The sequence below is a fragment of the Lonchura striata genome, chromosome 5 (assembly GCF_046129695.1).
Source record: "Lonchura striata isolate bLonStr1 chromosome 5, bLonStr1.mat, whole genome shotgun sequence".
NCBI lineage: Eukaryota > Metazoa > Chordata > Aves > Passeriformes > Estrildidae > Lonchura > Lonchura striata.
The window spans coordinates 36,757,779-36,778,028 of record NC_134607.1 but is presented as its reverse complement, the minus strand read 5'-3'; the positions used below and the strand labels follow the sequence as shown (position 1 = coordinate 36,778,028).

The following is a 20,250-nucleotide window of genomic DNA, read 5'->3' as shown; positions in this document are numbered from 1 at the left end:
TCTTCTATGAAGTATATGTCAAAAGCTGAATTAAAATGTCAAAGAGAAGGTAAAGACAAATTAATATGAAAAGAGCTTTCTCCCATAGTATCTAGTTCAAGGTCAGAATCTCAAGAGATGGCAACCATCCTTCCACAATATCCCACGAGACAGGACTTTGCCTTTGGCCAGCATATGTCAGGGCTCTACCTCAGGCACTGACTCCTGCCTATTGGTATGTTTTTGCTCTGTCACTGTTCTTTTTGCAAGTGCTGTTGGACAATCAGTGAACAGGAAGGTTGGTCAGGCAGGTGGGCAAGGTGCCACTTTCATATGAGGAGATCTTTCATATGAAAGAAGATTTTCACTATACCCTGCTCCGTCTGAGCAGGGCCATAACTGCCCTGCCCTGAAACCTTTACTAAGAGGGGTAACTTCAGCTTGTGTCCTTCTTTGAGGGCACAGCAACTGGCCTCACACAGGATCTGACTTAAGACAGCATAACTGAGTTCACTCACACTACAGAGCTATTATGCCATCATGAGAACCAGTCTGAACTGTGTCATTTTGAAGCCAGTCAGCCAAGTTTGAGGATGTTTCTCTGGCATCCCAGAGACTGCAGCCTCTCAAATATGGTATTTGAATACAAGATTATGTCACCTGTTATGCACACATTGGCTAATGTTCAAGCTATCGAGCAGTAAGAGCAACTTGTTCCCACTGGTCTTTCTGTATGAGCTTCAGAATTACTCACCATCATCCAGAAAGTGGTAAAATTATATTTATGACTACTACATAAAATTCAAACAAGACCTTTATTTACATTAGGTTTTCAAGCAGTGGGTGTTGCAACATACATAACAAAATTTCATACTACATTTTTTATAGGTAATCAGGTTGAAAAAATGATCTACAGAATCAATTTATCAAAACTGGCTAAGCAGAAAATGTGTTAACACGGCTTAAGAGTACTCTGTCAATTTTATATAATTTTCTATTGTTCAGAGTATTTCTGATGTCCTGGTTATAAAAACAGAATGCTTATGCAGGTTAATTTACAGTGAACTCTCTAGTAAATTTTGCATTCTTCACTTGTTCAAAAGAGCATGTCAATACTCTCCCCACTTTGTCTCACAAAGCAATTACGGGTCCAAATAGGGAGAAAGCTCAATCAGGAGATTTTTAACTACAAAAAAAAAAAAAAAAAAAAAAAGCAAGACAAGGAGTCAGAACTTTCATACTGTGGCTAGCTGAATTAGCATCTCTCATTCTGTAGAAAACAAGTTGTACTGTAAAGATTAAGCAAGTTCTTTATTTCATACTAATATTATGCAGCAACCAATATGAGTGTCTAGGTAAACAGAGACTTTGTGAAATGTTTTGCTGCAAAGCTGACCAGTAATGCACACAAATTATAAATTCATCAACTCTGCTTATTGCCAGAAATACAAAAAAAAGGCTTCAAGAGCAAATAACACTGATTCATACTGTACTGTGCTCAAGCACTAGTCAACAAAATCTATTAAATTACATGGGTGGAAAAAAAATCAGAGCAGCTTTGTTATCTTACTGTGACACCTTATTTAAATTTCAGGCATTATTTCTTTATATCAGCATAAATATGTAGCCTTCTACAGGTTTTATGATGTGGTTACAGACATAAAAATGTTATAGTAGAAAGCAAAAGCTAGTTCAAGGAATTCCAGACTTTGAAATCAGCAAGATACAAAGCTAAAATTCATATGTTCCTTTTCAAGTTATGAATACTTTCACTAAAACATAAATATTTTAACATATATTATTTTTTCTGACATTCAAAATTGTAAAGTCAATATGGCAGAATTATTGTTAAAAGCACATATTTACAAATAATCTTTTTTCCATACATAAAGTATTTGGCATAATTATAACAATCTTACTGCATACACAACTGTTTTCTTCTTTTTCACATAATGGTACACTCCTTATTAAAATTTACCAATTATGTACAAAAATACTTGAACATTTATTATAGAAAACTTCTATAACTACTGTCAACAGCTTGTAACTGCTGAAGGTTTAATTGAGAGAATATAAAAAAGTGGTCACTTTCTTCCAGTTAAACTATCAATAAATCAAACACAGCTAAGATCAACATGAGCTTCCCAACAAAAGAGGGAGAATATTTTTTAACAAAATGATTTAAAATGCAGTTCACACATCTGTTCCCAAGCACATTTAAACAGTCAATAAAAGAAAGAGGATACAAAACATACATACAGAAGGTGCTTTTTTTTTCTTTTTCCTCCACATTCCTATGTCTTGGCATTAGCTTTCCAGAGCTCTTCAGATGCCAGTCACTAAAATACAACCTAAGGCCAAACACCATTCTCAACAATAAAGATGATAGTGAAGCAAATAAAAAGCTCGGCTCCAATGGCACATACACATCCAAGGAATTGTTCAGAATTTTTGCTAGATTTTTACAAAATTATTAATGACCTTTGCAATTAGCTTTTGAAATACATGGATTGTAAACCAGCCATTTACATTTTTGAAAATTGGCTCATTTAGTGAATTGCCTTGATAATAGTCAGTACAGACTCTTGTACACAAGTTAAATGAACAATTGAGTTGTACGTATTTCATACACAAATTTTAGGCTGAACTTTCCAGAACAGCAGAGAGCATTCACTAGAAAACTCCTAGCTTAAAAAAAAAAAAACCAAAACTAAAACAACAACAACAACAACAAATACACTAACTGGAAGAATAAAAGTAAATTGCACCTCAAAAAGAAAAAGGATGTGTCAGGTACATACATGAATGGCACAAAACCTTTTCGGGATTCACCAGAATGGTGCTGTATGCTAAATTAAATACAGATGTTTTTTCCATCTTAAAAATAACAAAAGCCAAGTGTGTGTTTCAAAAATTCCTAACCACATTCTTACAACGGTCCTCTGCTGTATAACTTACATTTTATCTCATTTTTGCCAGATACATTTGAAATGAACAACCTGTTCATCAGGTAAGAGAAACAACTTTCAGCCTACTTGCAGAAACATCCTAGTCTACAGACTACTTTGTTAGAAAGCGTGCATTTATCTCTAGTAGTAAAGATCCAGTCAGTATATTCTGCATGTTGTAAGAAGCATTCAGCTAACTCAGATGAGAGTTGTAGGGTTTTAGATTTTTCAAATAAAAATAAAGAACAAATAAAAGCATTTATCAGTATTCACCACCATGAAATAAAAAAAAAAATCCTCTCATTCATGCTTCCTGTAATATCTGGCAACCTAAATTAGTAATTTCATTTCAAATGTGCAACATAATATTAATAAGCATTTCAAAATTACTCAAAAGAAAAGGTGGACAAAATATTAAAGTGCCTAACTAAATGAGTTTTACAATTTTTAAAAAATATTATTTCTTAAACAGTAAAGAATGTGTTGCAATTAAATATAAAAGTGGCTTCTCATAGCTGAGAGACTTTGCGGGGCAGAGGCCTGGGCCGGGGAACCTGCTCAGTCCTCCTGCTGCTGTTTTCCAGGTTGTTTGGCCGAACCAGCTGTGGCTTGGGTGGCAGTGCCGGGGGGTCTGCGGCGGGTGGGATGGAGAGGCTGTGAGGTAGAGGAACGGGGCGTTTCAAAGTCCGCTCATACACGCTGTACGGTGGCGGGGTTTTGCTTTCTTTTCTCACAGGCTCCTCGGAAATGCTGTAGCTTGGGACAGTCACTGCTGGTTCGCTGCCTTGGCTTTCAAAGCCTGATGTTTCTGATGTGCTACATCGGCTGAGCGAAGAGATGCCGCTGCTGTAACTCCCTGACAGCGCTGGGGAGTTGGATATGAGCCCCGAGGAATGATACTCCACTGGAGACGGTGTGAATGATTGCACAGACCCCTGCTCAAATGAAAGGGCAGAAGAAGAATTTACGTGGCATATAGGAGAAGAGTGTTTCTGTGCTCAGAGTGAAAACATACACAGATACAGTGCACAAAACTCTGAGCTTTGATAAACAGAAATGGTTGCGTCCTTGTTTATCAAGACCTGGTAAGAAACTGATAAAAAGCTCATTTCAGTAGTGCCTGGGTACACCTTAGATAGTGGACATGCCAGTAATTCATATAAGTGGAAATAAAACTGTTTTTAAATGTTATCTTACTATCATAATAGCCTGGAAAATCTGGAAGTTTTTGGAACACACTCCTAGTTTTCCCAGCTGGAAGTGGAATGCATCAACGTCCACAGGACATACCTGGGGGTATCCTGCCCCCTAATGCCAAAGCCCAGCCACTGCTGCTACTGCAGGCTCTAATATCCCAAATTCAGTTTACAAAGCTTTTCCTCACAGCTTTTAGTGCATTGCCGTGCAGTGAAAAGTGCATCATGGTGTCATTTCTGAGTGTACCATAAAACCAGTGTTGGGGGAGTAGGCACAAAGCAGGTATCAAGGTAAGAGCCGCTGCCGGGCGCCAGCCCCCTGCTCTGCTGTTCCTGCTCCCATTTGGGGCAGCAACAGAATGGCAGGAGATGAAAGCATCACCACCCTTCCTCTCCCCATCTCCCAGGTGTTCCTTAGACATACAAACACAACACACTGTGTGTGTCTCGAGGAAAAGGGCCATATGGAGGGCACAGGTGGCCAGAGGCTGCACCAGCAGCCTCACAGGTCAGTGAGGGATGGTGAGGGACCACGAGCTGAGGGCCCAAGCAGCAACAACAGTGCTGATGACAAATAAAAGGCATGGACAATAAAGGCCTACCTAAAACCACTGAGCAGTTCTAGTCCAGTGAAGCAACTTCAGCTGAAAACTGTGAAAGGTTAACCCACACTTTCCAAGTTAAAATTTTTTTTGCAACATATCTAATTACGACTGGAGTAATCTGAGACAATCCCAACTTATTGGCCTCAAGCCTCAGGATAAAAAAAGGATGGAGAAATCAAAATAAAGACAAATTTCTCACTCCCATTCTTGTTAGACTGGTTGATGCTCAGTTGCTCAGCTTGAGGTGAGAGTGGGAGTCATGCAACAAAGGATGGGAGTGGAAGAGGAGGAGAGGGGCAGGGATGTACAGAGCTGGCTGCACTGACTTTATGCTGTTGAGATAATTTTAGTTATCCATCTAGGACTGGATCCACAGAGCACTGAAATCAATGGAGAAAAAAAATCTTCATTTACGTCAGTGGGTTTTGTACTAGGATGGTTTTCTCTGTTAGCACACTGTTAGAAGAAAGGCTAAAATCTGAGCCCTCAATATGGCTGTGGAAAAGCAAAGCAACTTTTATTTAAAGCTCAACACCTGGTAAAGACATATCAGACTTTCTCAGAAGCCTGTTTCATGTTCCATTCCTCTGTATGTTAGGAGGCTGCAACTGCACTTCTACTCCCACAAACACCCAGGGTCAAGGTTTTCAAATAAATTATCTATCTGGCTCCAGTTCCAAAAATATTGGATAGCTGGAGTAAGTGACTATATTTAGGATGAGATTGAGTGACCAGATTAAGGACTTTGCTTTTGTCATTCAGAACAATGGCAAATATGTAAAGCCTGTATGGGTAACCACTTGGTTCTGGTAAAACAGTGTAGACTACTTTTACCAGTAGCAAGTAACAGTCTGGACACCAAAACAGCCTGGAAATTCATGGATGCTCAAAGTGAGATCCAGCAGTTCTTAGAAGTATTTTAGGCCAGCATTCCTCTTCCAGGCAGCAATCCAGACTTTGTAAAATGCTTAAATTCTGACAAGACCTACAGAAGAAGGATGTTAGAACAAGCTTCAAGCATCCTTTGACACAGTACTGTGTCCATTCAGAATGAAAAGAAAGGGTCACTCATCTTTGGACAAGATCCTAATGTTCTAAAGAGCTTCCTAGTAAGCAATTAGGGCAAAGCTTAGGATTGGTGCTCACTTCAGTAGAATGGTAATAGGACTATGAGGCACTCTGATAGCCAGCAGAATTGCTTTGCTATGTATTTGGACCACTGTGCAGACACAAGAAGTAATGATACAGGCTTATGGAAAGGCAAACAGGACAATGAGTGTGGACTCGTAATTAGGGACCTCAAGGGGAAAGGAAATATTTTAGGCTGCTGTTCTCCTCCTCAGGCAATGTGTATCCCTGCAGTATCAGTTGGGCATTGAGTTGCTGAGGGGTTACTTTGGCAGGGCTGCTTCCTTCAGTCCTTGCATCTGAGTAGGTGAAACACCAGTCATGCTCCCTTCTATTTGCTCTCCTTCCATGTTGTTGACTCTTACATTTCTACCTGCAGAATCATCTCTGCTTCAGTGGGGTGGCAGAGGCTATCCCCAAGACCAATGTCATGTACTCTGCTTGGAATAAACAGGCTGCATGTTTGTGTGCTCCAATGCTGTGGAAAACACAAATTACCTAGTCAAGTTTTCCAGAAAAAAAGCAGGTACCAGAATGAGGGTACCAACCCATGCAAATATCTTGAAATATAAATGAAATCAGCCCAGTTTCACCTGGATCTTAAATTACTTTGGATGTTTAACTACCAGAGAAGAGCCAGTGCTTATTCATAGCCTATGCTTAATGTGTCCTACTGGCAGGTGTCAAACTATTTGCAACTTCTTACAACTGCCCTGGATCATCCTGCAGAGGAAAATGGGTATTAAAATTATTGAAGAAGGAAATACTCTCTAACCGACCCTCTAATCTAACAGCTCTGAATACTGGAAGAATAAGACTAAGGGGTAGCACAACAGGTTTTCCTGGCACCTCCCCTTCTTCCATGTTGGAGACAAAATACTGGTTTTTGTACAGGTATATGATAAGAAAAAGAAAACATAATATAATCCCAAATAATGTATATTAAATATATGCCATCTACCTCACAACACACAAGATCTGTCTCACAAAGGCAATTCACTACAATAAGACAGTACCTTCATTGGTGATCTTCCAGCAGGAGAAGGGGAAATGGAGGCTATGTGTCTTGATGGTGATGCTGTAAAGGTAGGAAGATTTCAGTGCACTTGTGGCATTACAATTTTCACTAAGAAATCTTTTTAAGTAGATAGGAGATAGTTCAATACATAAACATTATCTCTATGTTTTTCCATCTTAAAAATAACATAAGCCAAGTGTGTGTTTCAAAAATTGCTAACCATATTTTTACAACAGTCCTCTGCTGTATAACTTGGCTGATAGCTGTAAATAATTTTAGAGATTTTGTTTATTTTGCTTTGTTTTCTGGATTATCTTGCAGTACAACCAAGTATAAAAAATTTCTGCATCTACCTTTTCTGACAAATTTTATATCACTTTAAATTGATTATAATCTTCCAAATGATAACAAGTCAAAAACAAGAGTCAGTATAATAACCTCCCCCTTTTTGTTCTTAAGAAATATATTATGTATTTGTTAGTCAAATAAGGAAAATAGAAAATACATAATATATTTATATCAAACATTTACCTCCAAATATACTAGAAACATGCCTGGACAAAGTCAGGGGCTTAAGTATAATACACAAAATGTTTACTCACTCCTTTGAGAACAATTATATTTATAGTATCACTTGAGCAGCCTTTCCTTTAAATGAAAATTAATCTTTTGAAAGGCAAAATGGTTATAGTAACAGAACTCATGTACTTTTGTGAATGCTATGCGTTTTCTGGCCAGTAAGATACTTTGTGATAATTTCTGATTGCTAACCTCCAATTATCATAAAATCAAAAGACTAAATTTGATCATCCTTCCTCATACTAACATGAACTGTCTGAAACTGCTCATTCATTAGTGAAGGGGCAGAGTACTGGAAACTGCAGAGAACATTAACGAGATGAAAATACCCACAGAGACCGTTCTACAGCCTTTCATGTAAGAAATCAAATAATAAGTTGACCTGCCCAAGAAGTTAAACATCAAACACAGTGGAAAGAATCTATGTCCTCAAGTACTGGCGCTTTACCTGAGATGGCCATTAACTCACCAGTCTGTGCAGGTCTTGGTGGTACAGGAGGAGATATAAGCTTTCCACTTTCTGATGTGTTTCTGGCTTCCTTCCCACTGTCCAAGCTCCAGCTGCTGGGTGTGGTGTTTACAGCTGGAAGAGAATGAAAAAACTGTCATAGGCATCAACACTCCCAGTTGTCTGACTTGCTTTTATGTGAGCATAAAAACAGACAGAATGCCTAACAACTCAATAAGCACACCTGAAAAGCTCTCCTAATTACATCTGCACTTGCAAAGCTCTTAAAACAGCAGCCATCAATCTCATGGATGCCTGATGCTCTCAGGTCAGTTGGTGACCAGCAGTGGCAGCCTTCAACAGCAGCAGCAGCTGAGATTGCACTCTGGTGCACTGCAAATCCAGCCACAAAGGGAGATAAGCTTGAAGCCTTTTAATATAATCAGTTTGTCTTTGCACCAGACTCCTATTTAGAGCTTTCCAGGCAGAAGGGAATAGACTATTCATAAACTGTTCCCATTAACTCATCTTATATACAGAAGGGATTAGAGAAAGGAACTCTCCAAATTCCTATCAACCTCCTTCATAAAGCTTTCTGTGATAACATTCCTGTGTTGCCTGCATAGACTACAAATCCAGAATTGAAAGAAGATGGAAAGAAGAGCATAAAATGCAGGGAATAAAAACTGGAAGAAATTGTCTGACAGCAAAAAATATTAAGAAATTATAATGGACTGAGAAAATTTCTGCACACTTTATATCTGTGGTCAAGAATCTCTGCTTAATCAATGTAAATTGACTACCACCTTGACATGCATAAAAGTGGCTGTTTTCTTGGTCTTTTACTCTGATCAGATTCTATGATTTTAATGGAATGATTCCATAAGGTCTGGAACATCTTCCTTGATAGAACTGGATTATCTCATGTCATCAAGATGTCACCAGTATCAGAAAGAAGTCAGACAGACAGAAGGAGAGGGCATTTAACATGAGGAGGACAAAAGCTAATTTAAAAAATAGAACTCTCATTACACGTCCTTAAAAACAAAAAAGGAATTGAAAATAGCCTCTTCAAACCTTGCATTCATCTCCCAAATACAACACCAAAAGATTGTCCACCTTAAAAGCCTCAAACCTCTTGCGTTGCCATGACATCTTCCTTCTTGTTTACTTATTTCAATTGTGAATATAGAATCACATGCAAGGATCCTGTGTTTATTTACAAAGACGAAATGAAAAAGCAAAGTATTGTTGCTAACTGATGGCACCAATTATTGCTATTGTAGCAACTCTGAGAGCTCTCAGAACTGCAATCCCACTACACACCAGACTTAATACAATAACTACAGTAAAAAAACCACTGGTCTCATATCTGAAGCAATATTTTTACAGTATAATAGCACTTTAGTTGACCCTGGGATCAATGAACAGAATAATCTATTTTCTAGAAGACCATTTTGCTTTGTTGTTGCCAAAATATGCAATACAGTATTTGCTTTTTATTGTAAATTGTCACCCAACCAAAGCATGGCTTTGCCCTCATCCTAAAAATCACCGGGAACCAGACCTAGGTACTTCAAATACCTAAATCTCTTGACAAGCCATTTTTTTTTTCTTTTAAGTCATCCAAGCAGTCAGGATTTTTTGGTCTGCTAAAGCCTTCAAGAGAGAATACTTCATTTTAACAATTCTGTGATGTACTTAGCTGCATGGGCCAGTGGAAAAGTTTTGCTATTTCCATATTAAATTATTTCATATGTTTTTCAACCCTGAGAAAAAATTCCACCCTTGTTTTCATAAAAATGTAAACACAAAAATATCTATAAAACCTAGCTCTTATTAAAGAAAATCTGATTCCTGGTCAGTACTTATTACAGTATATTATTAAAATAGTTACTTTCTATGCATTTATTTTACTGTATCCTTTATTCAGCATACCACAAAGGTACCATAATGAAATGAGCATATTACCGATGTGAGGCACATAATGAAATCATGGCAAACAATTACTATGCCAACAATATTGGATTTCCCTATGTGCAAAATTATAAGAGGTAATATTTTTTCTATGGAAATACATATATTTCTCATTTACTCTAATTAAAAACAAAATCCCCAAAATGCGAGAAACACAAATTGGTGTTTTCAATCCAAGTGTAAGCAGAAGCACACTGAGTTATATTTGATAAACAGGACTTGCAGGTACCAAACTTCAGAACTCTGTCCATTTCTTTGCCTTCTCTTTGCCCCATTCTCCAGAAGCTGACTTTTCCCCACATATGTATCTCTTGAGAAGCAGAAAGGATAGGTCTCACAGGCAGCCTGAAACCTGCTGCTCCATCACCCCCTCCTGCAAACTTCTGGGCCTTCTTTGAGTGCAAAATTCAGTTCTCCCCTTTCTGTCAAAGTGTTTTGACACTTAGATTTGTTAGCATAATTTATTTAGTCAGTTAGAATGTTTTGACACTTGGAGATGACAGTATGCACTCAAAAGAACTGGCGTTCCACAGGAACATGATGGAGTAATTAAGTTTTCATTCTTCAAAGACTGGCATGTTGTAGCATGTCTGCTTACCTTTGTCAGAGCCGGGCAGATTGGAATCACTTCGTGGCAAAGCACTATCTCCAATATGATTAAACAGCATTCTCTGTAAATTGAGAACAGCATGGTTTACACATAGCTGCTGTTATATTTAAGTAGCCTTTAAGAAAACAACTATATTTTTGTTATTATCCCCCCTCATGCCCAGGTCTGCTTAGGAAGTAGAATGATAAGCATCACATAAGAACATAAACAGTTTAATTAAAGTATGTGTATACAGATAGGGAGGAGACTAGTTTTCTGAAAATTGTACACACAGAAATTGGAGGGAGGATTATTATGTACTGAGTTCTGACAGTTTCCAGCACCTTAAAAAACATAATAAAGCTCATCCCTAAAGAGATATCTTAATAGATTGCTTAAAATAATTTCATTACAGAATCAGGATCTGAACAAGATAATATTCAAGTTATGACTGTTACCTAAGAAAAGCATTGTGTATTGTTTTCTAACCCTGACTTTTTTGGTAGCAGTCTTCTTAGTTCTTTTGCAGATAAGAGCTGACCCATAAAGCATGTTTGTTTTTAATTTTCTTAAAATCCATTTTGTTTACAAATCACAGTAAATGTATAGAAAAAAATCCCCTACAATTTATTTTGTTTGGCAGCATTCAAATGGGTCACTAGTTTGTCTCAAAAACATATGTAAATAGCATACAGTTAATCCTGCAAGTAATTAAGATGCACTTTCCAGAGGAAATGGGAACAGATAGACATAGTTTTTTTCTTACTCTTTTTTTCTTTAAAAACAAGATCAGCCGATCTGTGAAATGCAAATAAAATCCTATTATTGTGCCTCTTTCCAGTGTTTACAGAGCACTGTGCTAAGTTGGTGAGGCACTATGCTGGGATTCCACAAGATGGCAAACCCAGCCGCAAAGTGATCAAAATTGATCTAATATGTTGCAGCTTCACGTTACTAAGTGAGGAACAAACACTTAAGCCCAATTCAACTTCACTTTAAACATCTCAGTGACAGAATGCTGTTGGTACACTTTCAGCTACAGTAGGTGTGTAGTAGGTATGTCATATGAGAGTCATTCTGGGTCACGTAATATCTGTTTTCCTGGAGTTACCATTAAACTGAGGTGGTAAACCTAGATATGTACTCTGATGTGACATAGAGAGTGTGACCATATGTTCCTGCCTGGTCTGGATTGAGTGTTCACTGCCTAGTGAGTCTGCAGTGCACTAGGATGTGGTGGACAAGTGTTGAAGTCCATTTTCTGTTGCAAAGGTAAAGCACAACGGTTGAAACAGCAACTGAAATTGGAGGAGATAAAGAGACAAAAGCTGAATGAAATACAGAGAAACAAAGACATACTAAAAAGAATGAGATATAAAACCATATGGAAGAATAAGAGCAATCACAGGATGTTTAAAGACACGAAATAAAACCCCCAAAACCGTGAAATTCAAAAAGCTTCAACAGGAAGAATAATAGCGCAAAAAACTAAGGAGGCTTGTTGACCAGTCAATGACAGCAGCCATTACTCTTCAGAGTATAGGAAGAGCTGGAGAGACACTGTACAACCATTCAGCCAGAGATCACAAAGCAAGCACAAATGGATGTTGACTAAAAACAGCTGTACATAACCCTGAGCATCAATTTCAATGAGGAAGTGGATGAAATACTGCTGTAGTCTTGTTCTGCGAAGTCCATCAAACTTCCTTAAATAAGGTAGCTATGGCCTGAAAGCCTTGAAATTCAGGAATTTGCCTGTGAATCTCACATCTCCCAGCTCAAATCCTAATGTGAAAATTGCTTTCATCAAGCTGTATGTAACCAAGTAATTAATAAATGGGTGGTTCTTTCCTCTCAGTGTGAAGCTCCAACCAACACTGTTGAAGTGGTGTTAGAATGAAATGAAAAAAGACAAGGAATAGTTTGAGCAGCAAAATTTAAATGAGAGTTGCAGGTATCTCTAAGATATCTCCTTACAATTGTCCTGAGGAATTCTTTTCCCCTTCTTTATCAGAAGGCAGAGAATCAGGATTTTGTTTCTGATCACAGTCCATTTTTACAACTGAGGGAACAGCAGAGAAAGAAATTTCACCTTTCCCCAGAAAGATAAATCCTCATTTATAGTTATAAGGGCAGAATGAAACCGTCAGACCTTCTCATCTTTGAAATATACTTCACTATATGAGCAAGTTAATTTTCTACTTACCCTCTCATGGGACACTGAGGGTAGAGACAGATTGGGAGACTTTCCTGCTGGGCGAGTCTCAGAGAGAGCGGAGACTGGGCCTACGAGCTCCTCAGCCTCCCTTATGCAATCTCGGATAGAGTGGGGGATAGAAGTCGCATTCCACTTGGCAAAGCAAGAGTTTGTAGTCTGGGAGCAAAAATGGGATAATTTTTCTTTGCGGCAAATGGTAAAACCGCTTTATTTAAAGAGCATCTCCTGATCTTTCTTTCCTGTCTGTTGTTTTGGCTCCACTAACACTGATGAAGTGCCCAGTAGATCTATCTGCTCTAAGTAGCTCCTGAGAACTGTCCTTAAGTCTGGTTAAGCCTCAGTATTACTTCTTAAGCCCTCAGGTAATAGCATGAGGACTTAAACAGAAAAGAGTTTAAAAATTAAATCAAGCGCCAATTCAATAACCAAAGAAATGAGAAAAGAGCTAATGAGAAACCAATAAATAATTTCTAAAATAAAGAATCCTGGAGCTGTTTTTTATCAGCGGTAAAACTCCTTATAGACACGAGAGTGTTGAAAGGACAGCCTTTAACACTCTATGTATGTTCTCATCTTTCTTAACTTCAGCAAGGGGTACATTGTGTGGTGTGTGTGATGGCAGGGATTAAAACAGCAGCTGTGAAAAGCACTTTGTGAAAACAGGTCCATGAAGAAGAAAAGATGAAATAAGGATTCAGTGTTGGCCAGTTTACCAAGCTCATGCTGAATTTCAGAATACTCCATTTCATACAGAACTGTGTAACAGTATTTTAAGGCAAGAACACAATACATTATTTTCTCTGGAGTAACAAAATGTCAGTCATTCTTTTCTGAAACTACACTGGAAAACAGGAATTGCCACATGGAATGGATTATTATCTCACAGTGGCTAGGATTAGCTTTCTCAGAAGGAAACAAAGGGGAGCTATACAAGGACAACTGACATGATAGGAGTTTTTAATTCTTTGTCTTCTTCCCTAGATTGAACAAATGCTTGTTGTTCCACACAAGCAGGTTGTGTCATCTGGTAAGTCTCTGCATCTCTCTCTCACTTCAGTAAGTAAACATAAAGAAACAGATTTACACCTAAAGAAATCAAGCAGAAATGTGACCGAGCACTATGTATTCTATTCACATCTCTTACATCTAAAATATTTTAAAGTATTTGCTTATAAAACCATAAAAAACCCTTTGAGAAGTTACAACAGTGAACAGGCACTGAATCTGCTCAAAGTTCAATATGCACCTTTATTGTCTTCTTAGCTATTTGTGCTCCAAGGATTCCCAACAAACTTCTTACCTGAGAAGTTTCCAAGGGAGTAGGGTAGATGGCACTGCAGGGCCTCTCTCTGGGAGACAGGCAAGAGTTTTCTCGGGAATGCTTATGTTTGTCAGACAACAGAGGAGAAGCTAGAATATAAATGTGTCTAGTGATTAAATTAATGCAGTGAAAGTCAAGACATTTCAATTCTATGCTTATGACAAACTAATCCTCTGTCTCTAATAATTCAGATTCCCCACGTAATTGGCTAAATATGATGTCTGACCAGTGACATAATGGAGAAATTCAGCTGTGTAATGTATCACAAGTCATTTAATATGCTTTATCACAGCAGACGAGCACTGACCTCTGGCACTGGATGGAGCAGAACTGGTCACATTAGGTGAAGCAGAATGAGTAGAACTCAAGCTTGAGGTAGATGGACTAGGCTGTGTATAGAAGAGATGTTGTTGTTACCAGATCACATTTACTGTTTTGGAAAACATAAAAATGTATAGCATACTTTTCACTAGAACAAAGAACTTTTAACTACTTGGAGTAGCTTATCAGCAATTCAATATAGCAAATCAGTATAAGGAATATTAATCTAACTACACAAAGATGTAGCCAAATACTAAATAAATACAAGCATCATTCATACAGTAAAATTATTACATCACAACGTGACAGCTGGACAAAAAGGTCTATGCACAGTCAGATGACTTTGCATCATAGTCCATTGCTACTTACTATATTTGTAAAAAATTAATGCTCTAATTTAAATAAGAGAAAACAGTTACATAAAAGTTATTTCTAAGTGAATGAGTTTAACATCTCATTTAAAGATTTGGTTTTTAAAGAAGCATCAGCAATAGTTATGAGATTTCTGAATGAAATAATAGAAGAATTAATTTAGTAAATAGCCTTGTAAGAAAGATTCTGTACAGATTGACGAATGACAATAAATTATACCTGCATGTTAAAAACTTCATCTGAGCTTTCCGACTGCCCAGTGATGTTGCTGACTTCAGCAGAAGCTTGGGATGACAGTGATGAGGAAGAATACCGATTGACAGCTGGGTAACTCAAGGGGCTATTATAAGAATAGTGAAATATAAAATGGTTAACTCTAATTGTCAGTCATGATTTCTCATGTGAGAACAGCACATGTTTATTAATCTTTACTTGGGGGAGGGGAGACAGAGAGAAAGAAGGAGAGAGAATACATATGCCTGCTATTCAAGGCTGACCACACTTCAGCCAGACCATACAAGAAAGCATGCACACAATACAAGTATTTATGGCTCATCTTTCATGGGTAGCAAAAATATGTCATTACTAATATTAAACTTGCCTGCGTCGTGGTATTACCCTGGCAGCATCAGGGCTCATAGAAACAGGTATGGAATTCCGGCATACACGAGGACTTCCATTTGGGAAATGAACAGGGCTAGCTTGTACACAGGCAGAAAATTCCTGGAGAGTTATTAAAATAAGATTAATTTAAATTAACATTATATCTTAAGTATATTTTTTAAGAAACAGATATGTAGATAACTACACATAAATGTAATTAAATGGCATTTTGGATCAGCTTAATCATTACTAAGAAAAATATTTTAACTTTTCACTAATGATAGCAAGATGTTACTATTAGTAAAATGTGACTAATTTTCTCTGCATGGTATGGGAAGTTTATGTTTCTCTTTGCTTTGTGGTACTGCAAAAAGGCTACAAGCTGTAATGAGGACAAACAACCAAAAGATGTCACTGTCTGTTGCTTGGGAAAATGTACCAACCCTTAATGAGGCTGAACACTTTTCTGTTCTGTCCATGCACCTGCTCACATGAGTACCTGTATTCCCAAGCTTGACTTCATCACAAAGAACTGATCCACCAGCTTTTTGTGCAATGGCCTCATGTCTTGTGGTACCACCTTCTCATGCACTGCCAAGCCAAATTCTAGAATCTGAGCCTGCCGGAACGGAAAAAATATTTTTGATCCATTTGTTTTTAAGCTCTCATCATCAATTAGGACACCAAAAAAAAAAAACCCCACCAAACCAACAATATGCACATTGTCTTAAAAACACCTATCTAAATCTCAGAAAGACCTGCAACAAGAAAAGGCCTAGGACCAAAAGCATGCAAGAGGATTTACCACCTCTTCCCGTTTAACTTTCCTAAAGGTTTCACCTATGCAAATTCAACAGTAATATTAAATAACATAGTGAAAAATCTAATTTAATGCCAGCTTTACAAAGGAGCAGTTCTAAACCCTAAATAAAAGCCATTTTCTTCAAGACCAGTTGTAAAAAGCATGAAACAACAGCAAGGGTCAAATCCATTTGACCATCCAGAGGCTCTGTAATACATTGGCAATGAAGTCTATGGTCCCATATCCTATTTCAACTCCCCAGAGACGTCCATAAGTGGTGGCCTGATGTATATCCTTGACACAAGGCATGACATGCTTCAGAATTACAGTGCTAAAACTTGAGTCTTGCTCAAATTTGGTCACGTGCATTCAAAATATTGAATTAGTTACACAAGGAATCAGATAAACTCAGATTTAAAAACAAAATAGCTAGGGTGTGCTGTAATATCTTTGGATGAGAGCTCCTGGCTGATGTTTTCAGGCAGCCTGCGATCAGGCATGCAGCTGTAAGCATCCCTGACCTGGGGTCGGGACTGCAGCGCATCCATCCACACACACAGCCAAGCCAGCCCTTCCAAATGCTCTGCATTAAATCAGCTGTGGGTGCATTAAGTCAGCTGAGGGTTGAACTGCTATTGCTTGGAACCCACATTTTTGGTCCAGGAAGTTATTAACTCCAGTTTTACATTGTAAACATTAGTGAAATTAACTATAGCTTGAAAAAGTTAAATTATAATGTCAATTACTACACATTGTCTCCATGAAATTAAAGTGAGCTCAGTGAATCTATTCTGATTTGTACGGTCTGAGGACTTGTCACTTGGCTGATCTGACCAAAAGATCCCACAATGCTGATGAAAAATGGAATTTCCATCTTGCCAAATTCCAATACTGTGACCCTTTTTATTCCAAGCTGGCAATAAAATTTGAAACTTCAACACATTGCAAAGAACAAAAATAGATAAATGCTAGTTAAAGAAGCTGAAACATTAGTAAGATCTTTGATTACAAAATATTCAGCATTTTCAAATGGAAACACTTCATATTTGAGGCTGGTAGGTCATTGGCTTATAAATGATGCAAAAAACATATAATGCACAGAATATTCATATGCTCAATTTGATCACTTTGTATTTATTTTACTGCCTACCTACTTTGCCAACTACTACTAGATATCTTTGATTGCAATAATATTTTGAATGCTTTTTTGTCCTTGTAGTGAAAATATTTTCTGTAATATTGGTAAAATATAAATATATGCTAAAGTCATCAAATGTTTCAATGAAATAGTGTTTATTCTGTAGTAGTGATAAAATGTTTTGTGCAAATATTTGTATATGAGCATGACAAGACAGGCCTCTCACTCAACTTTTATTTTACACAAAACAGTTTGAAGTGATTGAGTTGATGATAGAAACTACTGGGAAAATATATGAGCATGGCCCAGAAACCTGCTTGTATAGACAGTTACTCTCTACTTGGAGTCTAACTCAGAAAACACTGAAGACCACAGGGCAATTATTAACCTCTGGTATTTTTTTATTTTATTTGGGGACATTTTTAGCTGGAACTGCTGAACAGGCCATCTTTTCAGACTTCTCCCCACTTTACCTGCTCGAGCGTAAGTTCTCTTAAGCGTGTGATCTTCTCTCCATCTTCTGGATGGTTCAAGATGTATTCTTTGACAAAGAATGCCTAAACAGAATAAAATTACAAAGTAAAATAAAGTAAGTAAAAACACAACACTTTTATTTATCTTTTTTAAAAAACAAGTTTCTAGATAACATTTTCAAATGTTTTTTAAGTTCCTTTGATCTGCAATAATTCATAATACATGGTAAATAAGTAATTAATCATACAGTCATTTATAGAGACCATAGGCAAAAAAATGTAGTCACTAATGAATGGATAAGTTTAACATTTGAAATATGGAGGTGCTGAATAATTAGAGTTAGTTTCTTCCCCATCAGAGAAGAAAAAAAATACAAGAAAAAAATTTAAAGAGAAAAAAGAGGGAAGAAGGAAGACAAAATGAAGAAGGCAGCAGATGGTCAAAGGTCACTTCTTAAAACTTGGAAGTTGCCTGAAGAGAAGGAAGATAATGGTAAAGACATGGTCATTCTTACCTCACGACCAAATGCTCCAAGACTGACTGAACTTTGAGCTTCGCACAGGGCAGAAGGGAAAAGCAGGTCAAACAGGGAAAAGCATTTACAGAAAACAGGATAGCAAGAAAGGTAGAAGATAAGAACTGGCAAAACAATAGGTAGACACATAAAGACTGAAAAATGGACATGCAAAGAGAAGAATTAGAGAGAAATGGGAAAAGAAAGCCTCACAATTATTGCTAGCAGTTTTGATATTTACAAAACAAATTGCTGAAAAGTCCTATTTTAATACAGTGAGAGACAGAGGGCAGAAGAGAATTGAAACATGAACACTGTGTAAGAGATAAAGAATTACAGCCAAGGGCAACAATAAGAAGCAAGCTAGAACTTTTGATGTGCTTGTGAAGAATGGAAGTTGTGCAGAGACACTGAGCTAGCTCTGACACTGCTAATTCAAACCAGACATAGTTCTGACATGACTGCATTTCTCCAGGGACTCCCTTCATGGTGCTTCACTATGCTAAACAGTTTTGTTGTTGTCTAAAAGCAGTTAGGAAACATAAAAAATGTTACTGTTTTGTTTCAGTCTCACAATTTTTGTAACACTACAGTTTTGATGACAGATTCTAATACTATACCAGACTCAATTTCTTGGAGTTTAATTAAGATGCAGTTTTACCAAAATTTAACACTGTTGAGTGAACAGTGAGTCTCTCAGCCTTTGAGACAAGTGGACAGAATGTTATTGAATTTGACATTTTCAAAGGAAAAACCAGCAGACTCAAGTATTTCATAAGACAATTAGGAGAAAGAGAAAAATCAAGTTGAGTTGCAAATAAACCCCAACCCTTTCTTTATACTGAAGTTTCAAAATTCCACAGAATTTTGTATAAATAGAGCATCCCAAACATTTAAGGTTCTCCTAAGATGATTCAGAAAGCATAATAATGAGAAACAACTGATAGAAACAAATCCAGTGCTAAGCATTTTAAAATTGTATTTATTTTTTTAAAATGCCTTTCCCCCCTGCCCCAAAAAAAGCTTTTCTTAAAAACTTGGAAAAGAGATACAAGAAGGATCTAGAAAATTGTGATTCTTCAAGATAATTAACTTCTTGTTGAGAATTTATGTATATAAATATAAATATAAATAGAAATAGAAATAGAAATAGAAAGAGAAATGCATATGCATATAGAAACTAGAATGTCAGCACAAAAAAGTAAATTTGCTAGTTGGCCAGAACTATCTCCAATCCCAGAATAGGGAATGTATTATAATAATTTACTTACAATTAACCAGTTAATTGAAAATTTCCAATCAAATCACTGAAGAATGCAGGGTAATTGTGATTTGAGTCATCATTGGAGTAAGTTTATGGTACTATCTGCAGCAAGATGGTTATTTCAATAAACCATGTCATTAACATTACCTAACCCAAAACTGCAATATAGTTATAACTACTATTTATACAGTAATTTCTGTCCTTAATTCATACAAAAGAGCTGCATCTGTACAGGGAAAGAGATTGGATTTCTAATAAACAGAAAGTAAATTGCTTACCTCTTGGTATCTAGCAACTCCACCATTAACTGCTGCATCAATGACCCCATTTAGACACATTGTGAGAGGGTTAATGTTCTGCATCTGTCGAGTTTGACACTGACTAATCAGTGTTCTTAACTGCTGGTTCTTATTTTCTAAAACTTCAATAGCATTCTCAAGAGGACTCATTTCCACCTGAAATATGAGTGAGAAACATTGCAAACAACTTAATCTTCAGTTGAAAGATTAAATATATTGCAGATAATTTTTGATTTCTTAACATAAAACTATATTATTCTATGTCTAGGGTAGTTTGATAGAGAAAGTACTTCTCAGCTGGGGGAGAGATTTGATTTTTTCATGTAATCAATGATCAAAATAAACAACTGTCACTCTTTTGTAGATTCACTATCTGACCTTGAGAGATGACCCAGCCCTTGCTGCAAAACATGAACATACTTTCAGCCAGTGGTGGAACTCCTAGAATTCAGGATTA

General features: G+C 37.1%; 1 protein-coding gene across 4 annotated transcripts in view; it reads right to left on the bottom strand.

Annotated features, from left to right (window-relative positions):
* Nucleotides 1-775: 775 nt before the first annotated feature.
* DOCK4 (dedicator of cytokinesis 4) overlaps nucleotides 776-20,250 on the bottom strand; it is a 221,515-nt gene continuing 202,040 nt past the window's right edge. For 2 of the 4 annotated variants that reach the window (XM_021545259.3, XM_021545260.3), the window contains 12 exons: nucleotides 19,773-19,949; nucleotides 17,716-17,799; nucleotides 15,802-15,921; nucleotides 15,301-15,422; nucleotides 14,919-15,039; nucleotides 14,314-14,395; nucleotides 13,986-14,095; nucleotides 12,674-12,841; nucleotides 10,477-10,549; nucleotides 7,923-8,036; nucleotides 6,873-6,934; nucleotides 776-3,862 (listed from right to left, as the gene is read on the bottom strand). In XM_021545259.3, the coding sequence (XP_021400934.1) occupies nucleotides 3,437-3,862; nucleotides 6,873-6,934; nucleotides 7,923-8,036; nucleotides 10,477-10,549; nucleotides 12,674-12,841; nucleotides 13,986-14,095; nucleotides 14,314-14,395; nucleotides 14,919-15,039; nucleotides 15,301-15,422; nucleotides 15,802-15,921; nucleotides 17,716-17,799; nucleotides 19,773-19,949 (1,659 nt within the window). In that variant the 3' untranslated portion in view covers nucleotides 776-3,436. The remainder of the gene's footprint in view (nucleotides 3,863-6,872; nucleotides 6,935-7,922; nucleotides 8,037-10,476; nucleotides 10,550-12,673; nucleotides 12,842-13,985; nucleotides 14,096-14,313; nucleotides 14,396-14,918; nucleotides 15,040-15,300; nucleotides 15,423-15,801; nucleotides 15,922-17,715; nucleotides 17,800-19,772; nucleotides 19,950-20,250) is intronic. The other 2 variants (XM_021545261.3, XM_021545262.3) reach the window with 1 other exon arrangement.